Below are 26,979 nucleotides of genomic sequence, written 5' to 3' on the forward strand. Positions count from 1 at the left end.
GCAATGAGAAATAAAAAAGACCAGGCAGTAGAGTCCTGTGATTCTGATTTAGAAAAGACTAGTCCACAATGTTTGGAACACTGAGTGAAAATTGGCCTATGCAGGATTGGTTGGGGTATTAGGGATGATTTACTCTCCCAGTACTTAAGGATATATTTCATTTTTGTAGGGATGTCATTTATTCTCCTTACATAAACGGAAATGACTTGTATCTTCTGAGTGGATTAGAAAGTGAACTGTGGAAAAGTGTAAATGAAAGTTTTTTTGAAGGGACTTTACAGAAAGATAATGGAAAGTCATTTGTAGAGGGTCAGAGAATGAGTTAACCAATCCTGTAAAATACATGTATGATAGTTGGTACCAAGAGCATAAAATTTGTTGCAACACAAAAATAAAAAAGTAAAATGTGATAAACAAAAAAAACATTACAGGGAAATAAATGCTTACTTAAAGCCTTGTTAATTTCACAAATACGAAAGAGAAGAAAACACAACACAGAGTTAAACTAGTGCAACAACTAGAACAAAACAACACAGTGCAGAGCATAAAAAACCTCATTGTATGAGTCCAAAAACACCAAAACAAACATGAATTATTAAATCGAAAGAGTGTTACTTAATGAAGAAAGATATGGGGATCTGAGACTACAGCAAAAACTGCAAAATGTTTGTGGATCAAAATGTTAATGGTTTTCCAAGTATATCACTACATAAGCAGAACAGAGGAGAAAAATGGCAGGAAGGAAGTTAAGACAAAGCTTTTGGAATAAAGGTCATTCACACCTGGGACAAAGGCATGGGAATTCCTTCCATTGTGGTGAGCCAAAGAACACCAGACGGCATCTATTAGAGACCAACCAAGATAACACAACAGCTATGTTAGCAGCCCTAATAGACCACAATCGACCCACGAGTGCAGAAAAGGGGAATGTGCATGATGGAACAGTGTGTCCCCGTCAGGATGGGCTTCCTCCTCTAATGACACTGGTTTAATTAGAATTGCTGAGCTAAAACATAATGCCTCCCTGCCAAGGATTTCACATCATCCTTTTTATCAGGAAAAGAGAGAAGGCATTTGACCTGTAATTCAATCTCTGCTAAACCAAGGCATAATAGTCTATGCAACAACTGACAACTTGAGTGACTACACTATAATTGACCTTTGCAGTGCATTCTTTTCTGTTCCTCCACATAAAGACAGTCGGTATTTGTTTGCATTCACCTTTGACGGACAGCAATATACATTCACAAGATTACCCCAAAGGTACACTGAGTCACCCATAGTCTTCTCTTGTGCCTTACACAGTGATCTCAAAGATCTTTTTAGTTTCCAGGAGGTTCTGTCCTTATACAATACATAGATGGCTTACCTTTCACCTCTCCCTCTGCCTCTGCTTGTGAGACTGACACAGTGGTCCCTCTCAAGGCTTTGGCTGTGAAGGGACACAGAGCTTCACTTAAGAAGAGTATCTGGCTCTACAATGGTCCTCACTCCCTCCAGAGTAAAAGCCATATTAGGGGTGCCCGAACCCACAAATATGTCACAGATGAAGACGTTTTTAGGAATGACCAGTCATTGTAGACAATGGATAATGGATTTTGCATCACTTGCAGCACCACTCTAAGACATATCCGAACCCTCAGCCTGTACTCAGCACCATAACTGGTCACAACAAGCTGATGAGTCATTTAACAACTTGAAACAGGCATTGTTGTGAGTTCCCGTACTAGGGTTTCATGACTATAGCCAATCTTTCATACTCTTTTCACATGGTAAATGTGGATTTGTGCAATCTGTTCTGACTCAGCACCATAACTCTTCAGCTGCACTTCCAATTAACTAATTTGCTGATATTGTCTTAGGTTCTCTACTCACAGTCATGGTCCCACATGATGCGCTCACCCTGATTACCAGAGAGGCACACAGACATTTAACAGGGACCAGAGAGGCGAACTTCATACTAACACTCACTGCTCCACACATTACACTTAAAAGATGTTCTATTCTTGAGAATGCTACACTATCACCTACAGAAGATGCTGGTGATCCCCATAAGTGCGTAGATGTCATTTCATATTCATCTAAACCTCGTCCTGACCTTTCAGAAACTCCTCTCTCCAACTCTGATGTTCTTTTCTACACTGATGGCTCTGCTTATAGAGAAATTGAAGTGCCATACGCAGGGTTTGTGATAATTTTTCAGTTATTTAAAGCACCGCCCAGCCTCAAGCTCCACCCAAGTAGCTGAGTTATATGCATGGTGAGAGCTTGTCACCTAGCAAAAGGTGAAACTGTTACCATTTACACAGACTCCAAATATGCCTTTGAATGTTGGCATGACTTTGACATACTGTTGGCGAGGATTCATTACATCCTCAGGGACAACTGTTAAATATTGAAAATTGTTTGGTGAATTGTTAAATGCATGCCAAGTACCCATCTATTGCTGTTAAGCCCACACAAAACCTGATGATCCTGTTTTATGATACAATGGTTTGGCTGAAATGCAGCCAAAGCAGCTGCCAAAAATAGCATTCCTGTCCATGTACAACCCTGTCCTCCCATACCTGCCAACAATCTTGATAGTGATGTAGCCCTCATACAAGAGAGCACTGATGTGGAGAAACATAGATTATCACTTTCTCATGGATGTAAATATGTAAATGACTGTGGGTCCACAATGACGTGGCCATGTTGCGGCTTCCACACCTCTATGCCTGTGGTTAACTGACATGTCACCTGGCCTGTCACATGTGGGCAAAGGAAGCATGTGTCAGATAATCCTAAAAGGTTGATATGTTTTAGTGCCCGTCTTGGTAAAAACAAATGAAAAGGGTGACACATCCTTCCCCACATGGACTCTTAAAAGCCTAAGTGTGAAAAAATTGTGAATGTTTTCTATATGTGTGTTGATGTAAGTGGATTCTCAAGTTGGCCAGGAGCCTGAACTTGCAGAAACAGCCATCTCGGCCTCCCTCTGTGCCAGATATCCCAAAATTGTGATTTGGATGAGAAAACGATCTTTTTCTACTGTGACCTAACTTCAGCTGTTCAGCCAACCTATTCTTAGGTAGAGACCATCCAGTTTCCACCAAGGGACAAACCATGCCATAACATCCAACTAGGAGACTGGGTCTGCATCAGAGAGCTGCACCAACAAACGCCCTTAAAACCCTGCTGGTCCAAACTGCAACACGTCCTGCTTACCACCAACACAACAGTCAAGTGTGAGAGTTGTCCCACTTGGGTCCACACATCCCACTGTAAGTAGATGCCTCCTCTGTCAGGCACCAGAAATCGACAGGATCCTTCCTCATCACCTATAGAGCCACAGAATGTGGGCTGCTTCCCTGAAAAGGACCTCATCCTCTGAAGGACAACACAGGCCCCGGAGTCCTAGAAGAAGCCGTAAGACACCCACAGCCATCAGAGGAATAGAGGAGCAACACAGGCATCAGAGTCCCAGACAAGGCGCTACACACCTGATTAAGGCATGGAGAATTCACACCAGAGAGAACAAAGGACCAGCAAAAAGCCTGAGTGGATTATACATAATGAACAGAGAAATCCACAGACACCACAAACGGGACCTTTTCAAGAGAGACACTAATGCATATAAACAACAACCCTCAACAAACACATACCTCCAAATGGCAAAAATGGTAGCTGATAATAGTCCAAACTCTAAGAATTGTGTGATTGTTTGATTGTTGGATTTGCTTATTACTACATGTGACACTTGTAACATGCTACACCTATGAACACTGTGCGACAACACAACCCTGGAAAAACAGTACAGACAATGTTGACACATCCTCACCCTCGGGGACCCTTTGAAGCTCTGCAAATAGACCTTATTCATATGCCAAAATGTGATGAATATAACAGTATTCTTGTATGTGTGGATATGTTCTCAAACTGCCCCAAAGCATGGGCTTGCAAGAAGGCTTACTCTGCTTCTCTAGCGAAATGCCTGCTGAAAGACATTGTTCCAAGATACAGCATTACACCAAGCATCAATTCAGACAAAAGTCATCATTTCACTGGACAAATAATGACTGAACTCTGTAAATCACTGGGGATTAAACAAAGATTACATAGTCCAAACCTCCCATAGTCAGGAGGGCTGGTTGAAAGACAAAATGGTATGAAAAACAAGCTAGCCAAACTGTGTGCTGAAACAGGCCTAAAATGGACAATGCCCCCTGCAGATTTGAATGCAAATTCCACCCCCTCCTGCCTTTTGTTTCCATTTATAATTGTATCCCTTCCCTTACCCTTTGATTACTACCTATATACATACTGTCTGTCACTGCTGTTGTTACTGTATAAAAGTGCTTCTCTGTCATTGCTCATGTGTCGATCAGTTCACCAGTGTGCCGGTATGCTTCAATAAACTCATAACACCACAGCATACCTCTGAACTGGACTTGAATGATTTCTTCAACATTGCCAAGTCACACTTTTCCTTCATATTTCTAAGAATAAAAACCTTTGACTTCTGAAATTTTGTGCTAACTGTAAGTGTAACTTTTTTTCTGTTTCTCCCTCAGCGCTGTTGGCCAGCAGGGCAGAAGTAGAAGTTGAATGCCCCCTCGGCCAGTTCCCATGTGGGAACATGAGTGAGTGTCTCCCTCAGGCTCTGCACTGTAACGGATATAAAGACTGTCCGAATGGAGCGGACGAACGGCGCTGTGGTAAGTGTGTGTATATTAAGTAGAATATGGATTGTAAACTTTAGAACTGGGGCTGACAAGGAGCCCTCAGAGAACGTTTACAGTGATTGAGAAATACTGACAGCAAGAAATAAATAATGTTTATTTTTTACTTAATAGTCTTGTCATCCTAATACCCAATATCTTATCAGTCTTATCAATTTTCCATTAAAAAGGTTTACTACATTCCTTCCCTCTGGCACACACATAATCTAGTGCCAACTTGTGCCAATTTGCTCAAACCAGATATTAGTGTGGTCCCAACAAGACCATCTGTGAAATGTTATAATTTTGAAGCCTCAAGTCAGAAAAACAAAACAAAACAACATCTACATTGATTGCACAGAAAGAGTAAAACTAAAGGTCACTGCAGTGTAATTTGACAAATATGCCTTTTCACAGTACACAGAATGGGAAAGTTTGATTTTATGCATCTGTACAAGTGAGAGCCAGAGAAATCATCCAGTCTACAACGAATGTCATGATGCAGCGAAGCCATGAAGTAATCTGCCCCATTTAGTACACATACACATTTATGTGAAGCTGGCTTCTGAACCATGACAGCTTAAATGTGAAACAAGATTAGGAACTGCTGATGATACGCTTGTTGCGATGAAACAGTTATCAGGCGCTCAGAGCAGTCTTTGAGTCATAGTAGATTTAGCAAATGAGGAAAGGAAAAAGTTTCAGATTTTGACTTGGTTTCATATTAATCAGAAATGCCTTTATATCGAGTTTTGAAAAGCAACAGTAACCAATAATTTCCCCATTTATTCATTTTGAATCACAAAGGCAGTCTGTTTCTCTTCACTCTGATGTTACCACATTTTGAAAGTTAAGTTAAGCAATACTTAACATAACACACTGGAAATCTTGCTCTCCTGCAACCTCTCAGGATCCTTGGCCATCTTTCTAGAGTATGAGCCACTGAAAAAACCTCCTCACTGCACTCTCTACTCTCTACAAACTAACTGAACTGAAGAAGAGGAAGCTGGGTGTGTAACACTGACAGCCAATGGAGCATAAAAAAGACTGTTTACACAAGAGCCAATTAGTCTTCAAAATCTACAAAAATCTACAAATATAGTCTACAATCCATCATTGAACCTTTTATCTTTTCTCACGCTTTTTCTTTTGCAAAGACTGGAAAACATTTAGGTATATCAGCATCATATCAGCTGAAATTAAAAGTTTGGCTGATTTCTGGTTAATGTGCTCTGTGTTCTGTTTTCAGCCAAAGATAATTTTTAAATGAAAAGATACATCACTCTGTAACACCACTGTACGACTGCCAGTGGACTGTGTGTGTAGTTTCACACAGTGGAGAGAAATGATCCCACAATCAGCTCATGTCAATTAAGGAAGTTCCCGGTTAAACTTCGATTCATATCAGCATGTTATTCTAATTAGTGTAATATTTCCTAATCAGGACATTCAGTATTTGGAGTAAGTAGTTTGCCAAGAACAGCAGGCTACAGCAGTTAATTGAATGCGTCAGATACATGTATTTAACATTTCATTTGTCATATTTCTCATCTCATTTTCAGGTTGTAGATACAGGTTGTGAACATTAATTAGGCTGCCCTTAAAAAAATGTTTTTCTGTCTTCTCAGCCAACAAAAGGTGATTTTTTCATCTTTTTGTTGTAGTTATTTTAGTCTTTAGTAATTTGCAAATGTTGAAAAGAAATGTTGAAAGAGATTTGAGACCAAACTCTGATATTGACTGATATATCAACCATTATTGTGTTAAATATCTATTAAACTTCAAAAAATTGTTTTTATGTTTTGGAAAATAGAAAATATTTGCTTTCTTGTGGAGAGTTAGATGAGAAGAATGATACAGCTCTCATCTGTCTGCTAGCTTGACAGAGATTGAGAATGAGCCATTTATGATTAATATAACTTCTTACTCTGTGTGCATCTTCATCTTCAATGGAGGCTTAGACCAGACCGATTTTTATTAATTTAATATTATATTGTAAATGTTTGTAACTATCTCAAGGATACTCATACATTTTTTTCCTGTGCTTCCTTTTTAAATAACACATCAATAGAATCAATATTCAATGTGCTACTTAAATAAACATTTCTTTGTAAAACACACTTAACGTATTTTAAAAAACGTTGTTTTGCAGAGTTAGGGCATATTTTTCATATCAGCTACATCAAAATTAGTCTCAGTCTGGTGATGGTAGTGCCTTCCTGCCAGTAGCCGGGAACCTATTCTGTGCTTCATTACTTCTCCTCTTCCCTGTCCTCCTCATTGGGCAGCCTGTCCTCACTGGCGTGTTGTGCAACACAAAAAGGATTTGAGAAAAAAAGCTCAGCAATAATGGGTGCCAGGCCCTTTCACAGTATGCAATACATCATCTCAACCCTCAGTAAATGTTGGCTCTGCTGAACACTTTGATCAGAGTGCTGCAGGGTCTCTGACATTCGGACTTGGAATCCTTGTTTAATTTTGGCTATTTCTGCATATACCACCAGGGATTTCATTTAATTGCATATGTTAGTTAAAAAAGCAACTTGCTCAGCACGTCTCTGTCTCTTTGAACTGCAGAGCGACTGGCAGCTACATCTGTTAAATACCTGTTTTTTAAGCCAAGCTCGCTCATACAAGATAAAAGATTAAAGGTCCAATAAAGATGCATTACATGATGATATTTCAGTAAAAAAAACATCCAGAAATCTGTACATAAACAACACTTCTGTATTAATGGCAGATGTGACACCTTCCTTAAGTCCTTAAACTTGAGCATAAAAAGGTGTGATGTTCAGGCGGAGACACTAGTGTAAGTGTTCATCAATGAGTCTGCTGCGGTGAGTCCTACACTGCATTCATTGTTGAAAATGTTCGATTTAACAATTATACTCTTGATATCACGACTTCAACTGGTTCAGTTTTATGGTTCTTACCTCTGTGTTTGTGGGATTGTTTTGTTTAAAACAAACAAGGCTTGTTTGGTGTCGTACTAGCGTTTTGCGTTCCCATTTCTCATTATGGCCGCTGTTTCATTGCAGATCAAGCACAATGGTCTTGTACTTCTTTCAGGAAAAATGAATACTTATTTCTCAGTCCAGTCTTTCTTAAATGAATGCTTTTCACTGTGAACCTTTCTTCTTTTGTATCATCTAGTTTGAACACGCCATTTTACTTTTTTTTAGATTTTACTCAACCGAAGCGCCCACATCCGACAACAACATTGCTAATTGTGGTGACTAGTGGTCGGCTGAATGATAAGAGCTTGTAGATATACAGGTATATGACAGCTGAGGTGATAGTCATAGTTGTGTGTCATTCAAAAGCAGTTTGGGTGAAGTTGTGATTTGAAGTGAGTGAGTGACGAGTGAACAATCCTGTCGGTGGGAGTGAAAAGTAGAGGACAAGTATCAGATGATAGATGTGGGTTGTTTATTTGGTAACTTATCTCAGTCTGATACAAATTAAAGCAGCAATACACAAAAGGGAGTGCCATAGCATAGTATTGTTTCTTGAACACCAGTGTGATCAGGTTGGATATGATGTAGCATGACGATGTTGTATTATTGCCATTATACCACTGTCATAGTTAACATAATGATTAGCCGTTCAGACAACTACGACACAAAAAGCTTAGTCAGAGTTTATTTACTGGAGATTACAGAGGGGGAAATGGTTCCATAAGAAAAGATGAGAAAAATATAATAGAAAAATAGAACAATATCCATGAATTACGTCTGCTCATCTTCACCAGTGACTCTTCAAAGCTGGTTTTTTATCTGTGTTTACTTACAGTCTTCAGTGCAGCATTACAGAGGCTCACAGAATGTGCTGGCTTCCTCTCAGAAACAACATGTTTGACAGGATGTTTGACAGCTCCAATTAGCTCAGCATTATGAAAGCGATGCAAAATCTCTTTCATTATTTAATCATTGTTTAATCAGACAGTCTCATTAAACAACATCTACGCCTGATTGGAGGCTCGTTCAGATTTTCAAAGCCAATTAGTCTGAGAAAGTTGCTTTTTGCTCAGTAGAAAATAAGAGTGTGTGTAGTCTTGCTCATGGCTGTTGATAGGTTGCTTGGTTACAAGCATAAAAGGTAAATGCTGGACGGATGGTGTAATTATGTGTGACAGTTGCTTAGACAGACTTTTGTAAGTAGTAGTGATTTAACCAGATCAACAACTTTGTATAATTGATCCCAGTAACATAACAGGTAGATTATTACATTCAACAATATTTATAATCAAACCAAGTCCGTGCAGAGCTTGAATTGTTCTCGCCTGTTGAATTTTTTAGTGTATTTGTGTATAGTCTCTTTTAGTGTATTTGAAATGACATCAAAATAACTGTATTAAAACTTCAGAAAATCACACCAAAGCAGCAGCGCTTCATGCTTTAATTAAAAGATGATATCTGACTGGCCTCTATGCTGTCTGATGACAGTTGAAAGATTTTAAAAAATAATTTCTCAAGATTATCTTGTTCTGTGCTTCCACATTTCCTCAGCCTATCATTTTTCCATTGGAATCAACATCATCCAGATGATTGTTAGACTCTCTGGATTTTATCTTTCTCCAGTGTTCAGATAATTACTGTTTCTTGTTTGACTTTTCAGGGGACAATATTGGTTGGGCGGACTTATTTGGCCGAACACTACAGAATCCCAGTCCTGTGGACTTCCTGGATGAGTGCTGTAAGTGTGTGTGTGTTTATGCACATCGGAGTGTATATGTCTTAGGGCTGCAACAATTATTTTCATTATAGATTATGTTCTTGATTAATCAATTGATGGTTTGGCCTAAAAAAATGTCATAAAATAGTGAAAAATTCCAAAAACAATATCCATAAGTCCAAGATGACGTCTACAAGCCAGTTTTCACATTTGAAGAGCTGAAACTAGACTGAACTTTGCTTGAACTTTTAATCAATTATCAAAATATTTACAGATTAATTTTCTGACCATCAATTTATCAATTAAAAAATAATCATTTCAGCTCTAATCTGCTTGAAATTGTGTAAGTACTTACTTTTTGCATGTGTGTATGTCTGTGTGTTCAGATTTATCAGATTATTACATAATCTTTTATGTTTAACAATGTATAGGGACAAACAACAAAAGATGCGATTCTAACTTCATTGCCTCTCACTCCCTATCTTTGTGCACCTCTTACAACATAACCTACTACAAATAATAACGAGCTTCTGCCATAGGAAAAGGTATTAACATCATGTCAGCTTCCTCTAATATTTATACTGGTTATCTTGTCTTGTGGTGAAGCTTCAGACAAACTGGTGGACGATAAAGCTGAAATGATTAGTCAATTAATCAAATGTTGATTGATCAAAGATGAATCCACAAGAATTTTGATTAAGGATGCACCAATCCAATGTTTTCTTTCCCAGTGGAGATTCTGATACCTCAGCACAGTGTATCTACCTATACTGATACCAGTATACCAGTCCAATGCCAGTATTCTCCTTTTCCCACAACAAAAAAGCTGAATACCACACTGCAAAGAACTCACGGGGATTATTTTTATGAAAGGTAACATGATACCAGAGATTCCTGAGAACTGGTGGCCTCCCTTAACGTAATTCATATATCTGACAAATGACAAAGAATCTGTATTTAATTTGGGTCGCTCACAATACCCATTATGATTAATATGGTCCATATCAGTACCGAATACTGATCTAGCAGATCAGATTGGTGAATCCCTAATTTTTAATTATATAATGTTTGTCATATACTGAGCAAAAATGCCAAACATTCGTTGGTTTCAGCTTCTCAAATGCGAGGATCATTGAAAATTGGATCACATTGGCCTTTTGGGAAATTACAACTGGCACAATAGGTTCAATGTTGTGCCCCATACAATCAATTCCTTAATAGTGAAAATCCATGAATGCAATTATAAAATGTTTGTGTGTGTGTGTGTGTGTGTGTGTGTGTGTGTGTGTGTGTGTGTGTGTGTGTGTTGTGTGCAGTCTTGCAGGAGTATCCAGAGAGTTGTGACTGCGTACTGACAGATGTTGAGTGTGTGGAGGTCAACCTGCAGGATGTTCCACCACTCTCTCCAAATGTTACCTGGCTGTAAGTTTCCTCTGATTGTTTTGACGGTGTGTGTGTGTGTGTGTGTTTGTGTGTGTGTGTGTTTGTGCTTCTTTTTTTTGTGACAACCAATTTGAGTTCAAAGTGAGAAGTATCCATAGTCCTCATGTCCTCAAGGCTATTATAGGTCAAAAACCTGGCTTCAGTTTAGATTAGAATTGACAGCGCTGTTGTCAGGTTGTTGTTTCTGATCTTGGAGATGTAGTAACATCAGAAGAGTTGATAATGAAAACATTTAATCTTCTTGGGCAAATAGACAATTTTAAAACAAATCAGTACAAGTCTAAATTGCAAAGTTGATGTCTGTGATTGGATCATTTTGAAGTGAATGAAAGTTATCACTTAATTCTAGTTATTAACAACAGGAATTCTGACAAAAGGATCTCGTTGAACAGAGAAATGACCTGAAAAATGAAAATGAAAAGCCAAATACCACAACTCTCAGATGAATAAAGATTATCGAAATGTGCTCTTTGTTGGATTTTGCTCTCAGCTATCTTTGCATTCTTCGCAATTGTTGCTGCACACCATGCTCCTGTTTTTTGACCTTTCTGTGGTACCCTTCTTTGTTATCACCTCTCTCAACAAAATGTCAAGTCTGAACCCCAGACGTAATGTCCCTGGTCTTGTTTGTGCTGAAAATTAGTTTTTTATCACAAATTTTTAGCCAGGGCAGTTATTAAAAAGAAAGTCCCTGCATGTGAGTGCTCATCAGTGTTTTGGCAGCTGTAAACTCAGTTGGACTGATTCCAGTGTGGTGTTGTAGCCATCACAACCTCAGAGCAAAGCCAGCGAGCAGAGGTCACACTTGGTGACACGGTCTCCATGGAAATCTGCCTCCTTCTGAGTTCACTCCACCAGCAGGGGAATCCTCAGACCAGCAACCAGGACCAGCAGGACCGTCCACAGAGCATGAAGCTTAAAAATATATATTATTTTCTGCTGAAAAATCAAATATAGAGTTTCGCTTTTTAGTAATTTGGTTAGGGAAGAGCAGTTTGGTTATTTGTCCCACACCCTCTTTTTAAAGGAATAGTTCAATATTTTAGAAAATACGCTTATCCACTGGTTACATTGCAACCCCTTTGTGACAACAAGTTTCCCACATACTCCCAGTCTTTATACTATGCTAAACTAATTGACAACTTGACCTAGCCCTCAGCTTCTCTGCATATGAAAATTCATTCTAGTTTGAGGCCTTATTGCTGAATCATCCATTCTTTTTCAATTTGATTTCCCATTAAGATGCCTCGCACTATAGATTTCTCTGTTTCCTGAGAACTATGAAAAACACTTAAATTACCTACTGAGCTCCTAAATGTCAGCTCTCTAAATCAAGGTGTTTATTTTCCAAGGATTTTATTAATTGTAGCTTCATTAATTTCCTCAAATTGGCTGAAAATGTGTTACGCACAGATTATTATGCCTCATTTAATGAAGCCACCCTGTTTCTCCTCAATAACTATAAACTGAGATGGTCAATAAAATTTCTTGTCTGCTTCATCTTTACTGTCAGTTAGCAGCTTCTTGTTCTCTCTGTACTGATTTGTCTGCCTGTGCTCCCAGAGCACACTGACAAACTCTACAGACTTTGTTTGGTTTGTTTGATCGTCTACAGCAAATTTGTAATTTATAATGACTCACACAATACAAGCTAACACTAGGATCTTTGGGGACTTTTGTACTTTCTTCCAGAGGTCATACCTGACCTTTGTACGTTATTTCAGTTTGTTTGTTTGTTTTTTTGGCCTTTGGCCTATTTCTCATTGATATGTCAGTTTTGTCTAAAACTGACACTTTCTTACTTTAATTTGTTTGGGATTGTTAAGAGTAAAAACATATGTTTCTCTCTGTTTTGATGCAAACCCTTAGTTTCATGTTTAGTGTGTTACTGTTGTATAAGGTTTTACTGCAACTTTCTCAGTCAGAAATCGATGTTCATGCTCCAGTAAGTAAAGGACTGGATGCTGCTGACAGTATCACCTTGCTGCTGTTTTATCTTCTTCGCTGCTTTAGTAGTTAAACTGAATATCTTTGGGTTTTGGACTGTTGATCTTTCAAAACAAGATTATAACAGGCTTTATTCACTATTCTCTGATGATTAATCAAAAAAATAATTGGCAGATTACTCGATAATGAAAATGACCTTTAGTTTCAGTCCTAAAAATCTGTTTATTAATCATCTGCGTCACTGGAGGAGCTTTGTTGAGTCTGACAGCCATCAATCATCAGAGTAACCTCAGCTTGAGCTTGTAGAGGACAAAGTTTAAAAGAAAGCCCTGGAGGTGTGATCTTAAACTCACTAGGGACTAAAAGTGCGGATATCTCGGACCCTGCTGCATCAATTTTGATTATTCTTCCTAAATTTGTGTCTCACACACCCCCCAACTTTATGGGATTACAATAAAAAATTGCTTTAATGCCCTTTTAGGTAAGTCAACCATTTCAGTATTTGTGGATGATTGTGCTGAAAGCATAAAGTGCTGACATTTTTGCAAATATACAACAGTTAATCAAAGGTGGACCCGATTTTCATTTTAGCGCTTCTTTAATTTTTGCAAAAATCTGCTTACGCGCGTCTGAGTCATAGGTCTTGATATCATATATTATGATATCATATCTTAAAAAATACATGAATAGAAAGTCAGTTCAGATATTTTCCTTAACCAAATCTCCTACTTTAATGGTAAGAAGAAACAGACAATGGATAGATGATCTTAGCTTTATGGCCTCTAAAAAGTCCTCTTTTTTTTTATAGTGTTTTACAGCTTTTTACAGCTATGTATAATGGCTGCTGCGTCAGTAGCCTGAGCTCAATCTGACCTTCAGCAACATGATGATGGCAGTCTGTTCGAATGTCTTATTTGATGGAAACGCATCACAAGCAGTTGTCTCTCTGCCTGGGACTTTCTTACCCCTCATTAAGTCTCTTTTGAAATGTAGTATTCAGCAGGGCTTTATTCTCAGTCTCTAATTCAAGTTGCTCCCTGTCAGCAGTTTAGAAGGTGACCACCTTTTACACAATGAAAGTTAACCTTAGTTTTCTTCAAATGAACTCAGTTTAGAATGAAGTGATATCATTCTGACCATGACAGAAGCCTGATTTGGAAAAACTTGTCAGCAATTACAATCTGAGATTTGAGAAGACAAAGAGCAGTTATAGGCAGAATAGATGATGATGATGATGATGATGATGATGATGACTGTAAATCATCATAAATGTCTATTTCTCTCCCACTCAAGCTGTTTGTTGCTTAGTCTGAAGATTTAAATTGTTTAAAGGAACAAGCTACATGTAAGAAAAAACATTTTACTACATTTTCAGCAGGAATATTATTGTATATCATCAAGCCATAAAATGTTTCCTCTGAAAAGGAGGTGTTTCATTTGTGAAAGCACTGCATATATAAAATGTATGATTAGTGTCGTACTGGACTTATCAGCATTTAAATGCTTTTTACAGTTAAGTTTTTTAAGTCTTATTACTGAATTACTGACATTTTGATTTATTTTGCAAAATCAAAGTGTGTGAATGTGGAAGTCCATTTTTGTATTTACAGTGCATTGATGCTGTCTTTGTGGTCTTTGCTGACAGTTTGTTCCCATTTGCTGGAGATTTGTTGCTCTCTTTATCTGTAGTGTGCATAATGAATGGTGCATTTGATTTTATTACCACTTTGTTTTATTGTTAATCAAATCCATTTTGGTGGGGGTTTTTTTTTACAATATTTGTTAATAGGTAACTATATCTATATATTTTTGTGGGTGTGGGTGTGTTTGTGTGTGTGTGTGTGTGTGTGTGTGTGTGTGTGCATTGTATTAATTTTAAATAGGATATTTTGGTTAAATAAGAATGAAACAGCTCTTTTTTTTCCCTTTGTGCCACTAATGTTGTGACCTGCTGCACAAATAAGTTCAATCTTATTAGAGATTCAAACAAAGATGATTTACTTGAATTCCAGTGTAACTTCTGGGCTCATCCACCGAGACCTTACTCTCCTTTGAGAAGTCTGGTGAAAGCTTCAGTTTGTGCGTTCGTATGTTTGTGGGTGGGTGGGACGTAAATAAGTTTCAGCTATGCTGATATTATGTTCTGTCCTTGTAGTAACCTTTTCATTTTCCAAGACAGTGAATCTTTTCAAGTCTTTGCTGCGCCCTCTCAGACAGATGATGCCTCTATTATTGTGGACATTTGAAAGCTCTTACAGGCCATTTCTGAATAAAATATCAGTAGTTTAGACTCTCATGAATGTTTATTGCACATTCAGACCTTTTGTCTTTTTTCTCTCTCTGCCTCTTTGTCTGTTTATGAGAAATATGCAATGTGTTTTGCTAACTGTGACATTTCATGGCTTCTGTTACAGGTCGCTGAGGAGCAATGAGATCCGAGTGTTGTCTGATTATGTCTTCTCAGCGTATCCTGCCCTGGAGAGACTGTTAGTATATATTTTGCTGCTTTCCATATCTTCATAATAAACACTATTGGTTGGTTAAGTCACTGTTCATGTGTGTCTACATTCAGTGTGTATTTTGTGGCTACTTCAGAATCTGTTGTTCAGTTATTTCAAGACATTTTATTCATCATTCCAACTCCAAAGACACAGTTTATAACCATTAAACTGTGTTTTTATTGCTTCTGTGTGATTTACTAGTTTGACAAATTGAGCGCTGAAATCAAAAACAAAAATTAGACACATTAAAATGTATAATGTGCTGCCACATCAACATGATCTGGCTTTATTGTTATTCCAGCTATTCTCTCTGTTGGCAAAGCTGACTAATTGACGGTTTTAATGCTTTGACATGATTTTATTGAGATGCATTAACTCTGTGCAAGTCAGACATTTGTGTCTTTTGAAAAATAGTGTTTTTCTTGTATAAGTGACTGCCTTTCTCTGCAGACTGAACCAGACAAACTGCTATGATTATATTGATTAAGTTATATTACAGTGATTATATTATATGAGACAAATTTGTAGTCTAAGCAAATATAAAATGTAGATTTAAACTTTGCTCATAAGTCTAATTGATAATGTTGTGCTGTTAACTGATGAGGGAACCAGAGGGACAGTTACTAGTCTTTCTGGTGTCTTCAGATTTTATTAACTGTTTTAAAGTGCAAATAATCATTTAATAAATATCATTGATGCACATGCACATTGTGATTGTAATGACCACTGTATAAAATTCACAGTACCCCTTTGCTAATGCAGTTTTTATTGTTATCTCTTAATCATCCCGGGTTCCGTATTTTACTCCTGTGAGTTGCATCACGTCGCCTTTAAAAATGCACCGAGAAAACTTTCATAAATCATGCTGACAAACACTAAGCACAGGCAAACTATAAAACAGCAACTGCAAAAAGCGGAAGCACAGTTGTCACAGCTAACTCTGACATAAAGACATCTAACATGATGCTTGATTAACAGAACTACAAACTACAGCTGTTGAGTTAAAAACCTGTGACAGTCCTAAACAGAAATGAAATGCATTGCACAGCTTGTTATTTTGTTCACCCCTGTTGGGTCATCCTGCTTCATGTCTGACGTGGATCAGTTCATCTAACTTTAACAGCATCCTGTATACTGATTCAGATGTCAGAATATCTTGTTCCTGTCATCCCATTTCATCACCCCACCCACACAGGCTAAAATTTACAAAAACAAAGACATTTTAACTTTCAGTAACAGATGGTAGGATGTCTGCCAGAAGAATATTTAATAGGGTTTCAAACTATTTGGTAATCTATCAATTACTTTTCATAATGTCCCATCTGAATGTAGGTGTTTGTGAGGCATGTTGGATTAGTGTTGGTGAAGAAACACGCTATCCATAAAAAATCAAATATTTCACATGTACAGTTGCTGATAATACTGACAAAGTTGTCAAGCTCTCAGCACATTTACCATGATCATATTAAATTTCCCCATATACTGTAGTTCACCCACACACTGGTATTATGTTCTTTTTGAAATTTGTGGCAAGTCAGGAGATTTATTTTGGTGCTTAACTTTCAGGGAGGATATCAGCAGAAAGGAAGATCAGCATTATTCCCATTCTGTTGCTTGATGTGCAATAAAACTCTTCTTCATGGTTTTTATTACCTTAGCTATATTTTTCTCATTGTTATAAATTGATCCGAGGTAACATCAATCAGTATGTATGTTAAACCACCCAATATCACACAGTATAACATATCATCATTAATGAAGACTTACTGGCTGCTTAACACCCTAAATGGATCAAAGAGTTGCAACTATGTTTTTGGTTTTAACTGGCTTTTGAGCAACAGAAGAGTAAGTGTACTAAACAAAAATGAAGCTGACAGGATTTCTGTAGTGGCGTTTTTGTGCACTAAGTGTCCTCGTCCCTAATTACACCACTCATACACTTGCGAGTTTATTTCCTTCTTTAGGTAGCATTAAAAAGCTTAGAACTTGAATGAACCATTAATCTGGGAAGGTTTCCCAAAACGTCCAGTCAACTTTTACGTTATCCAACTCACAGTGACACTTTTAGCAAGGATCCGTTTGTGCTCTTCATCTCGGTTGGTCTCATCCAATTTTTCTGACAGTTACTTGGTCCAGGTGTTTCTACAGACACGCCTGCTCTGCTCAGATTGCCTCTCTTTGTTGGCAGCCTTGTTTTCCTTCCTTAAAATAAGTTTTTACCTTTCTAGATTTATAGGGACTTGGCATAAAATTGGGTACCTGGACGTAAACGGCATAAACATAAACGATTTATCTTAATTAATCTTCCATTTTCTTTTGTTGCATAAGAAGAATTGCTTGCATTATACGGTAGTAAATGAGTGGCTCCTAAATGATTTATCCTTAAACACACATCTAGATTCGACAACAGCATAAGTCTGCAATACTCCCAATGTCACAACTCTCTACATAAAAAAGTGAATGTTAATGTTTCTAAGGTCTAGATTTAAAAACTGATGCTGATTTTGCTTTTGCTGTTATGATTATTCAACTTAAACTTTGCAAGTGTCAAAAACTATGCAAGTGAAAAGAAAGCAGACATGTTAAATCCATTTGTTTTCTATAGAATTTTTAAAGTCTGATTAAATATTTTTGTCGTCTATGTACAGTTGACCTACTGTTGTATGAGCTTTAAAACTTATTCTGGATAGTGTGGTTCTCAAATAGAAATAATACAAGATAGAGATGAAAGCACTTACACTCCATCAAATAGGATATTATGAACTATAGAGACACATTATTGCAAACTGTAAGAAAATGACTGAAACAAGATGATCTTAAACAGTCTTGCAGCATTTCACTACTGATAAAAAGAAAGAACTTAACTAAAAAGGTGTACTGTTATGATTTAATTCACTTATATGCAAATATTCCACAAAAAGACAACAATCCTACATTTGTAAGCATCTCATTTCTGCTCCTTATCTGACACACAATTAGCTAAAATCTCCTTTAAACAATCAGAACTTAACAAAGGAACCAAATCTTTTATACTCCCACAGAAAAACTCAACACATGTGGAAAACAAATCCCAGACACTCCGCAAACTGAGCAGAAAACTGCATATTGTTACTCTCAACATGATTGGCAGTCGCCTGATCAGCCAACGGAACTGAAGCCACAAACTAACACTATTACTTTTCTAAAAAAGACTGTAACTAAAGAAACATTTATCTTGCCAGTGGAACATTAGTCTTCCTCACACTGTAGAAGAATAATAAAAGTCAACTGGACAGCACTTTATACAGCTACAATTCTGCACCTTCTCTTGTCAATGTTCATACTCTTCACATTTGTACTCTTTAAAAGTCTTGCATGTTTAGATGGCGACCATGAACAACAACGTCCCTGGTTTGAGTCTGATCAGGGACCTTTGACGCATGTCCTCCCCATGTCTCTCTCTCTTTCTCTCTCCTTTGTTTCCTGTCATCTCCCTACTGCCGCTATCTAATAAAAGTATGAATTGTACCACTTATTTTATTTCAGGGGTTCGTCCTTGCGCTGCATGGGTCATTTAGCAAGAAGATGTCCAATGACATTGTCAGTGATAAGTTGTTTTCATTAAGTGGCTCTGCCTGCATAATCTAAAATAATCATAGCTTTTCATTTATAGGGAACATGAACATTCAAAAACTTTTTCACTTGCCTAAAGGTCATAAAAAGTAGTAGTAGTAGAACTACCACCAACACGATCAAACATCAATCATTTCTGGCTTCTGGTTATTAGTGTCTTTTTAAGTGTCGTAATATGCAGGTGAGCAACAAATTGCCGTCTTCTGTGTGTTGATGTGGAGAATTTGCTGATGACTGTATTATCCTGTCATTCTTACTGAAGTGCAAAGAGGAAAAGAAATGGCTGCGCAGTGGATGATAATGATGATATTACTCTTACAACAGCGTATTAATCACTTTGACATTCGATGTAAGTGTGCCTAAATGATGTTTATATGCATGAGAGAGATCAAGAGCTCGAGTGGTTAGAGAATAGTTTTCCCCAACGGTGATTCTTTTCTCTGTTCCCAGGTTTCTGCAAAACAACAGCCTCCAGTTCATATCCAAACATGCCTTCAGCGGCCTGTACAATCTAAAGAGGTTGTGAGTATCTGCTTACTTCATCAATGAAGCTGCACTCTACTAGTCTCTGTTGAAATACCTGCATGGATTTATTTCCCTTTTTCCCTTTTTACAAAAAAAGCAGAGGCACATCATCAGCTCATGTGTTTTGAAAACGCAGCAATGTTGTTTCACCTCTATCATTTTGGTTTTTGTGTGCCGTGAACATATTAAGGAGAACAAGTGTGTTTTCTACCCAAACTTTATAAAAAAAACTGCACTTGCGAAATTTCGTGCCGGCCAGTGTATTCTGTGTCACTTCATGTCTATTCTGATTGGTTTGTTTGTATACGTGCTTCGTAGCAGCAGTCACATTGTGAGAATCTGGTGTTAAATTTCTGACACTGTCAGAATTTTGCCTCAGGTGGTCTTTGGTCACCAAAGCTCCATATACAGCTCCAGTGTGATCTAGGACACTGTTTTGGATTAAGATCCAAAGATTTTACCACGTTTCTCTCACGGTTGTCATCTCTCATCTTAGAAAGCCCAAAATCACACAGTGTGAAGGGGCCTTTACACAGAGAAAAGAGGCCTCATTGCAAAATGCTTTCCACTATCATATTCTTCAACTCCAGGCTTTCCTTTTGACACTGTGCAAATCTTAAAAAGCGAACACAGAAGAAAACAAAAGTGAAAGGAATAATATGTTTACTGCAGGCCACCTGCTCAAAGTCAGAGGAGTTGTTGAGAGTAAATAAGTTACTCAAATCAACTCATGGTGTCAACATCAGAAAAAAAAAAGCTGCAAAGGAAGTTCAGAAAGTTTTATCCGCAGTTAGAAAATTCTTTATGTTGGTGTCTGTAACTACTGCTTTAAAACATAAGGACTGAATATGTTTTTGTGCACTGTATATATCAGAGAATATCTTCATGCATCCTCTCTCTCTCTGCTTCTCACTCTTTCTCTCAGGTTTCTCAGTGAGAACTTGATATCCTCGCTTAGTCCTGGTGTGTTCAGGGACCTCCATCAGTTACAGTGGCTGTGAGTAATACACACACACACACACACACACACACACACACACAAACATAGATGTCTACAGTATATGTATATGTGAGAAAGTTATTGTGCTGTGCATGCCACTGTGCTAATATATAAATGGACATGGAAGGACACTGCGTGGCTGTTAAAATAGACAAGAGCACAGTCAGAGACACACAGAGTAGTTTGGCAGTCGTTATGCGTCTGTAAGGGGTAGTCATCCTCAGTGTTGTGCTGTCTGGTTTCATTTTGAAAGATTGACATATACGTGCCTGTTGTGTCCATACTCGGGTATCCTTGCAGGCATGTGGAATTTCACTTTTGATGTGTAGTTTAGGGTCCCTCCTGAAAAGAAATCCCTATTGATGTGCTTAAAATCATCTGGCTTATCATCTAAGGTGGAGAGCTGAGAGAGCTGTATTTACTTGAACCCATAATGAGTCAGAAATCATATTTAGCTGGATTGAGTCTTATTTTCCCTGTGAAGTCACATTAGAGTCAAGTGTAGGCTTCTATATAACAAAGATGCTTTTGTGTTCATCTAATGAAGTAAAGAGCTCAGAGATATGGGTTATTTTTTTAGTGGGCCAGATGTTTTTGCTGTCTTTAAGTCTGTAGCAAAGTAACGGACTTCTGCACTGGTATCTGTATTTAAAAAGTTCAGCTCATCTAGTCTTTCTACAAATGTGTCAACCAGCATCCAAATAGTAGAGCTAATGGTACAGTGTAAAACTGATATAAAATATCTGAAGATCTGTATGACTTTTGTGAGTCATAGAGATCTAGCAGCATTTCACATCCAGCCAGAGAGTAAGCGATCACCAGAAATCACCAGAAAAAGGAGGCAGAGTGCAATAATGACAGGGTCGGCAATGCAATACCCAGTTCCCATCTTGGCCAGTGTCCTTGGGCAAGATGCATCCTGACAGCACCTTATATGGTAGCTTTTGTTGTTGCTGTGTGAGTGTGTGTGTGTGTGTGTGTGTGTGTGTGTGTGTGTGTGTGACTGGAGGAATGAGCAATAAAACAATATATATAATTGGCCATTTACCTTGGATTTCTGGATCTGTGCTCCTGTTTGGTGATGGATTTATTATAGATAACGTTACCTTAGAAGAGTCTGTTTAACTTCAGACTTGACCATACATGATATGAAACAGTAGTAGATGGTATCTGTGTTTATTTGTGATATACTGTATATCAAACAATTCTTTTTAATAACAATAAAAACAAATAAGTCAGTGATTCAAATGACTGAATGATTTAAAAGGGTTTTTTTTGTGCCAGGATGTTGGATCATAACCCACTAAGCAGCTTGTCCCAGGACACCTTCATTGGGCTCCAGTCTCTCATGTACCTGTGAGTTGCATCATTTTTCTGAAAAATCTCCAGTATTCACTGATTTCTAATGTCAAATGGATCCCAACATTTTCAGTGAGATTTCACTGAGATTAGGAATTTATCACATATCAGTAGTGCATATGTATGTATATGTATATCAGTATAGTGTGAAGAAAACCAATACCTACTTTTCATGAATAATTGCTAACCTGAAAGTACTCAATAAAGGAAAATAGTCACAGAAAGGCTGTTTGAAGAGATCAGACCACAAATATATGTGTCTATTAGTTTTAAGATATACTGTATGTCAGACCTCAAACAAAAGTCAGACAGTAATTCCATGTTATAAAACTATTCCATTATTGTGCTTAGTTCACCATAAATAGGCTTGGATAAGTTGTCTGTGTTTTTTGAGGCATGAAGCAAACTGGACCTTTTTTCAGTTCTCTCTTATCAAGTTTCCTCCAAACTCTCAGAGGAGATCAATAATCAGTCAGTGGAGTCTTATGATATCAAAATAGCAATTAAGTTTTGTTTCATTACATTTAACATAAGACAGTAAGTCTTAAAGCAGTGGACCCTAATAGTTTTGATATTGTTTAGCAGTCTTTGCTCTTTCTGTTTTCCTCAAAAATTCACATCCATCTTCGATTTCCATCTTTGGACACCAAATCACGCTTCTGTCTCTGTCTTCATCTGTTTATTCTCTTTATCTCTTGCCACTATTGTCATTTTCCTCCTCTCCATCCAGTATCTGCTTCTCTGACCAAGCCTGGATCAGCCCTCATATTGTTCTTTATACAATAGTGAGATTAATGTATTGTTCTCTCAGTCTTTCTTTGTGTCTCTTCCCTTTAAACTGTCATCTGCTTTCCATCTGCCCACAGCTCTCTACTTAACTCAGTGGTTTTTTTCTTGCTCTATTCAATAGGTATCAATTTCAATAAATGTCTTTTTAATGTTTATGCTTAAAAGATAAAAGCCTTGTAAATGTGCTGCCACTCTGTCTGCTTCTTTAAAGAGTGTTTATACTTCTCAGGAGTGACTGTTAAGACAGAAGTAACCATATTATCTCTCTTTTGATTTCTCCGTTCATCAGAGGAGAGTCCCTGGTATCTGGTTCGTCTCTCCTCACATTTGTCTCAAGTTTTACCACCCGAAATGTTAAACTGTTTTAAAAACTGAAAACCATGGCGAGTGTGCTGACTGCACTGCAATTTTTCATCATCTAGGGACATTTTACTCCATTTCATTTTATATTTAGGTTTATTGCCAACCATTTTTCAAACAAGGCATTTAGACTGATTCACTACCTCCTAGACAAACATTTCTTTTCATTTCAACACTTGCAGAGACTTGAAAAGAGACTTGAAAATAACTTGGGATATGTAATCCATTACGCTGAACAATTTGGGAATTATTATTTTGTGTATTTCATTACTGTTTGGTAATACAGTTGAAATTCTTCATGGTTTGGCTGCTGGTCAACCCAATGGGAAGAATTTTCAAAACAGTTCCTGCTGGGAAACTGCTATATGCCAAGATAACACGGAGAACTTCGACATGGAATAAAGTTGACAAAGTATGGTAATGGATCACTTATCTCAAGCACATTTGAAGTCTGTCAAAGTTGATTTATTTTCATACTGCAGTGAAATTAAGGGAAACCAACAGTTGTCTGGAAGGAAGGAAATCAATCCAAAAACAGTTAACGTTTAAATCATTTAATGTTAAAATTTTGTAATGTTAAGTATGATTTTTAGTAAAAATTAGCTTAATTATACATTAGTACTGTTAGATATTTAGATGCTTTAGATACATAAATCATTAAATGTTGTTATTGTAGTTGCATTAGCAGAAATGGGATTCCTTGCCTACGGGACAATGATCGAATGACATTATTTATTCATATTGTTGCAGCGCCACTGTTTGTTAATAACTTAGACATCAGTCAAAATGTTCATATAGTTTTGACTGACATTTAATTTCCTGCTATCTAACAAATTAGTCACTGCATTGTTTTTAATTTAGCTGTAGCTTTCTATTTCCTCATTTATTCTCGTCAGCCATTTCTCTCTTTTTGTAAACAGGTCACAGATCCTTTGCTTATAGGTATACTGTACAAACTGTTCATGAGAGTTCAAATACCACAATGTAACTCTTGCAGTGCAGAGTTTCACCTTTGTATTGTTTTTGTTACATGTTTTTCTTCTTTCTTCAGATCCATGGTGGACACCTCGCTGCAGCAGCTTCCTTACCCGAGTTTCTGTCAACACATGCCTGCCTTGGACTGGCTGTGAGTCTGCTCTGACAGTGTGCTTGTGTGTGTGCAGGTGTGTAGCGAATGTGTGTGGTTCAGTAGAAGTCTGTGCTCTAAAGAATTTACCAGATGGACGGATGTGTGTTTGTACTCGTGCGCATACTTAAAAGCAAATGAGGCAGGTAAATAGAGGTGACAGAAGGTTGCTTAGCTGTAAGTATGAGGATCAGATGAATATTCCTCTCGAGAAGTGTAGCGTCCTCAGCTGATGTCGCCGTGGTCGGTCAGCTCGACCAACTATTTTTGGCCAGCGAGTGCAGACTGGAGACCACCAGCCAGATGAGCCTGACACTAATAATGACCGCATGCTTTCTGTTCTCACGTCTGTTGGCAGCATGTTGCTGATCAGTGTTTATATCCACTTATTTAAATTCCAAAGCAATGTCTGTCACTGTGTTGCTTTTTCTTTACCTGTTTGCTCTCATTCAAACACAAACAGCAGAAAAATATTACACTGTAAGTGCAACAGCTTAAAAATCTATCAGAAAGTTTTTATTCATTAATAGAATTTAACTTGCATTAAATTCACCTTGGGGTACCACCCTTCAAAAAAGAGAAAATCGATAGCCAATTAATCAATTTTGTTTCATCAAATATGTTAAACTATCAATTTGGAACTCTGATTAATAATTAAATAGCTAAATTAGCTAATTAAATAGCTGGTAAAAGTTGAAGTAAAAGTTCAGTTTGACAAAATGAAATGGACTCGTACAGTACTATACATATATGTGATCATAAATACACATGCGAAATAAACATGCTATGTTTTTCTTCTTTCAGGGATCTTGAGGGAAATCTGATTCAAACTCTCAACTACTCAATCTTGAAGACATGCAGCAAGCTTGAAGTACTGTGAGTATCCTACTTACAAACATCTTCATAAAAATTCAAGTGCTTGAAACTCAGTCGCTTTTAGGAGTTTACAAGTGTCATAGTATGTTTCCATACTATTTTTACTACTCTGCATGTTTGCAGAGTAATGAAAGTTAATTATTCTGCAAAACGATTATTAATTTAGATAAAATAAATGTTTCCCTTTTGGTAAGTTGTTGAAAAGTTGGATATGTCAGACCTCTGGCAGACTGTGAATCTTGCAACTTTAATATTAAAATCATTACATCTTCAGGACCATGAATAAACAAACTGTTGGAGCCACACTTATTCTATTATTCAATTCTCATTGTAAGTAAATAGAATTTAATGTGCAAAAAATATGAAATTATAGACTTTTCTTACTTTTCATCAACTGTTTCATCATGCAGAGTTTGGTGCAGCTACTGTAGATATTGTAGATAATGTCTTTGATTCAACTGAATCATAATGTTCATGTAAAATTTTCATATGAAGCCCTACAAATTACTTTGCATTTTATGTCACTCTCTCTCTCTCTCTCTCTCTCTCTCTCTCTCTCTCTCTCTCTCTCTCTCTCTCTCTCTCTCTCTCTCACAGACACACACACACACTTGTCTACTTTTATTCATTTCATCAATTAACATAATCAACAGCAAACACTCAGCAGCGTGCCCTGTTCAAATTCATTACTAAGAAATGGGTCAAACAAGTACAACAAATAACTGCAGGCACAGCAGAGACCTGCAACCCTTTCACCATTAATCAGTGATTAATGTAATAATATTTATTTATGTAGCAACAAAGTTTAAAAGTTTGCTTTGCAAGGACAGAGGTAAAGTCGGGTCTAACAGGATAAACACGATTAATAAACAATTTCAACAAGTACAATCATTTTAATTAAAATAATGAACCGAGTTTTAATGTGCGATTGAATAGAAGATGCTGACTTGGCAAGCCTGAGGTGATGAGCCGAGAGGCCTTTTAACCAGAAAGGAAAACCTTTACAGGTGCCGATTCAAAAAACAAACAGTTCTGCTTTGTTATGTTTATTTGACAATGTCTGACAACGATTCTTATTAGACTGAAATTGTTAAATTAGATTTGTTGGGAGTGCTATCAGTACAGCGTGCAGATCTTTTGTCTGACTTTTTCCTCTCACCAGACGTGCCCTGCCAGAAGAGCAGTGATGAGGCTCAGTGGGCGTTTAAGCTGAGATGTGCCAGTAGACAAGAGCACAGTCACTTTTAAAGATTACAGGCAAACACTGAAGGGTAACGAGGGCTGGTGCACTGGCAGCAGCATTTTGCACTAAATCCCAGCATAAAGGGAATTACAGTAACCGAAGTGTGTTCCAGATAAATGCATGAGTGACATTTTCAAGCTCCTAAATTGACAAAAGAGCCTCAACATGATTGTACAACCTTGTCACAGTGAACATCAAAGGAAAAGCCAGAATCAAAAACTACACATAAATTATAGTGATCAGACAGAGAGTAAGGTATCCAGACTAGACCTGAGACTTTTTATAGTTATGCAAGGAAAAAACAGGAGGATTCCACATTTGGCATCATCCAACTGAAGGACATTCATAGACATCCAACACTTGATGTGTGACAGACACGACAAGATGGAGGACACACTGTCAGCCTCGCTAACAAACATAAATACAAGCTGTCTGTGTGATGTTCAATCTGTGCGACAGCGTGAATGACAAATTGGTACTTAAAAACCTTTTGTGTGGAATGTTTCCACCAAGCTATAAAGTGCTTCCCAGTTCTAAAACATTAATTTCTCTTGGATAAAAAACAGAGACGTTGAGTCTTGGAAGAAGGATCTGCAGTCTGCATGTAGTTGTTTGATGCCATCTGGTGCTATTTTTATTTTTATGAATGTAGGAGCTCCCTCACGCAAGCTGGTGTTGCTTGATGTTCAGTGTAATCATGAGTGACAGTTGCCTTCACAAGGGTGAGTGAGTCAGTTACTTGTAATGTCTCAGAAACATATACTGCCATAGTTTAAAAGCCTTGCTGTCTTTTGTCTGTTTATAAGTTTTTTTCATTAGTGTGG

The 26,979-nt window shown here is 37.5% G+C and overlaps 1 protein-coding gene across 1 annotated transcript in view; it reads left to right on the forward strand.

Annotated features, from left to right (window-relative positions):
- Positions 1 to 26,979, forward strand: part of rxfp2a (relaxin family peptide receptor 2a) — a 62,114-nt gene that overhangs the window by 20,929 nt on the left and 14,206 nt on the right. Inside the window, exons 2-10 of the mRNA XM_042430181.1 lie at positions 4,554 to 4,697; positions 9,318 to 9,395; positions 10,691 to 10,796; positions 15,179 to 15,250; positions 19,328 to 19,399; positions 20,328 to 20,399; positions 21,687 to 21,758; positions 23,962 to 24,036; positions 24,841 to 24,912. Of these exons, the coding sequence (XP_042286115.1) occupies positions 4,554 to 4,697; positions 9,318 to 9,395; positions 10,691 to 10,796; positions 15,179 to 15,250; positions 19,328 to 19,399; positions 20,328 to 20,399; positions 21,687 to 21,758; positions 23,962 to 24,036; positions 24,841 to 24,912 (763 nt within the window). The remainder of the gene's footprint in view (positions 1 to 4,553; positions 4,698 to 9,317; positions 9,396 to 10,690; positions 10,797 to 15,178; positions 15,251 to 19,327; positions 19,400 to 20,327; positions 20,400 to 21,686; positions 21,759 to 23,961; positions 24,037 to 24,840; positions 24,913 to 26,979) is intronic.

This window comes from Thunnus maccoyii, chromosome 13 (assembly GCF_910596095.1).
Source record: "Thunnus maccoyii chromosome 13, fThuMac1.1, whole genome shotgun sequence".
Taxonomy (NCBI): Eukaryota; Metazoa; Chordata; class Actinopteri; order Scombriformes; family Scombridae; genus Thunnus; species Thunnus maccoyii.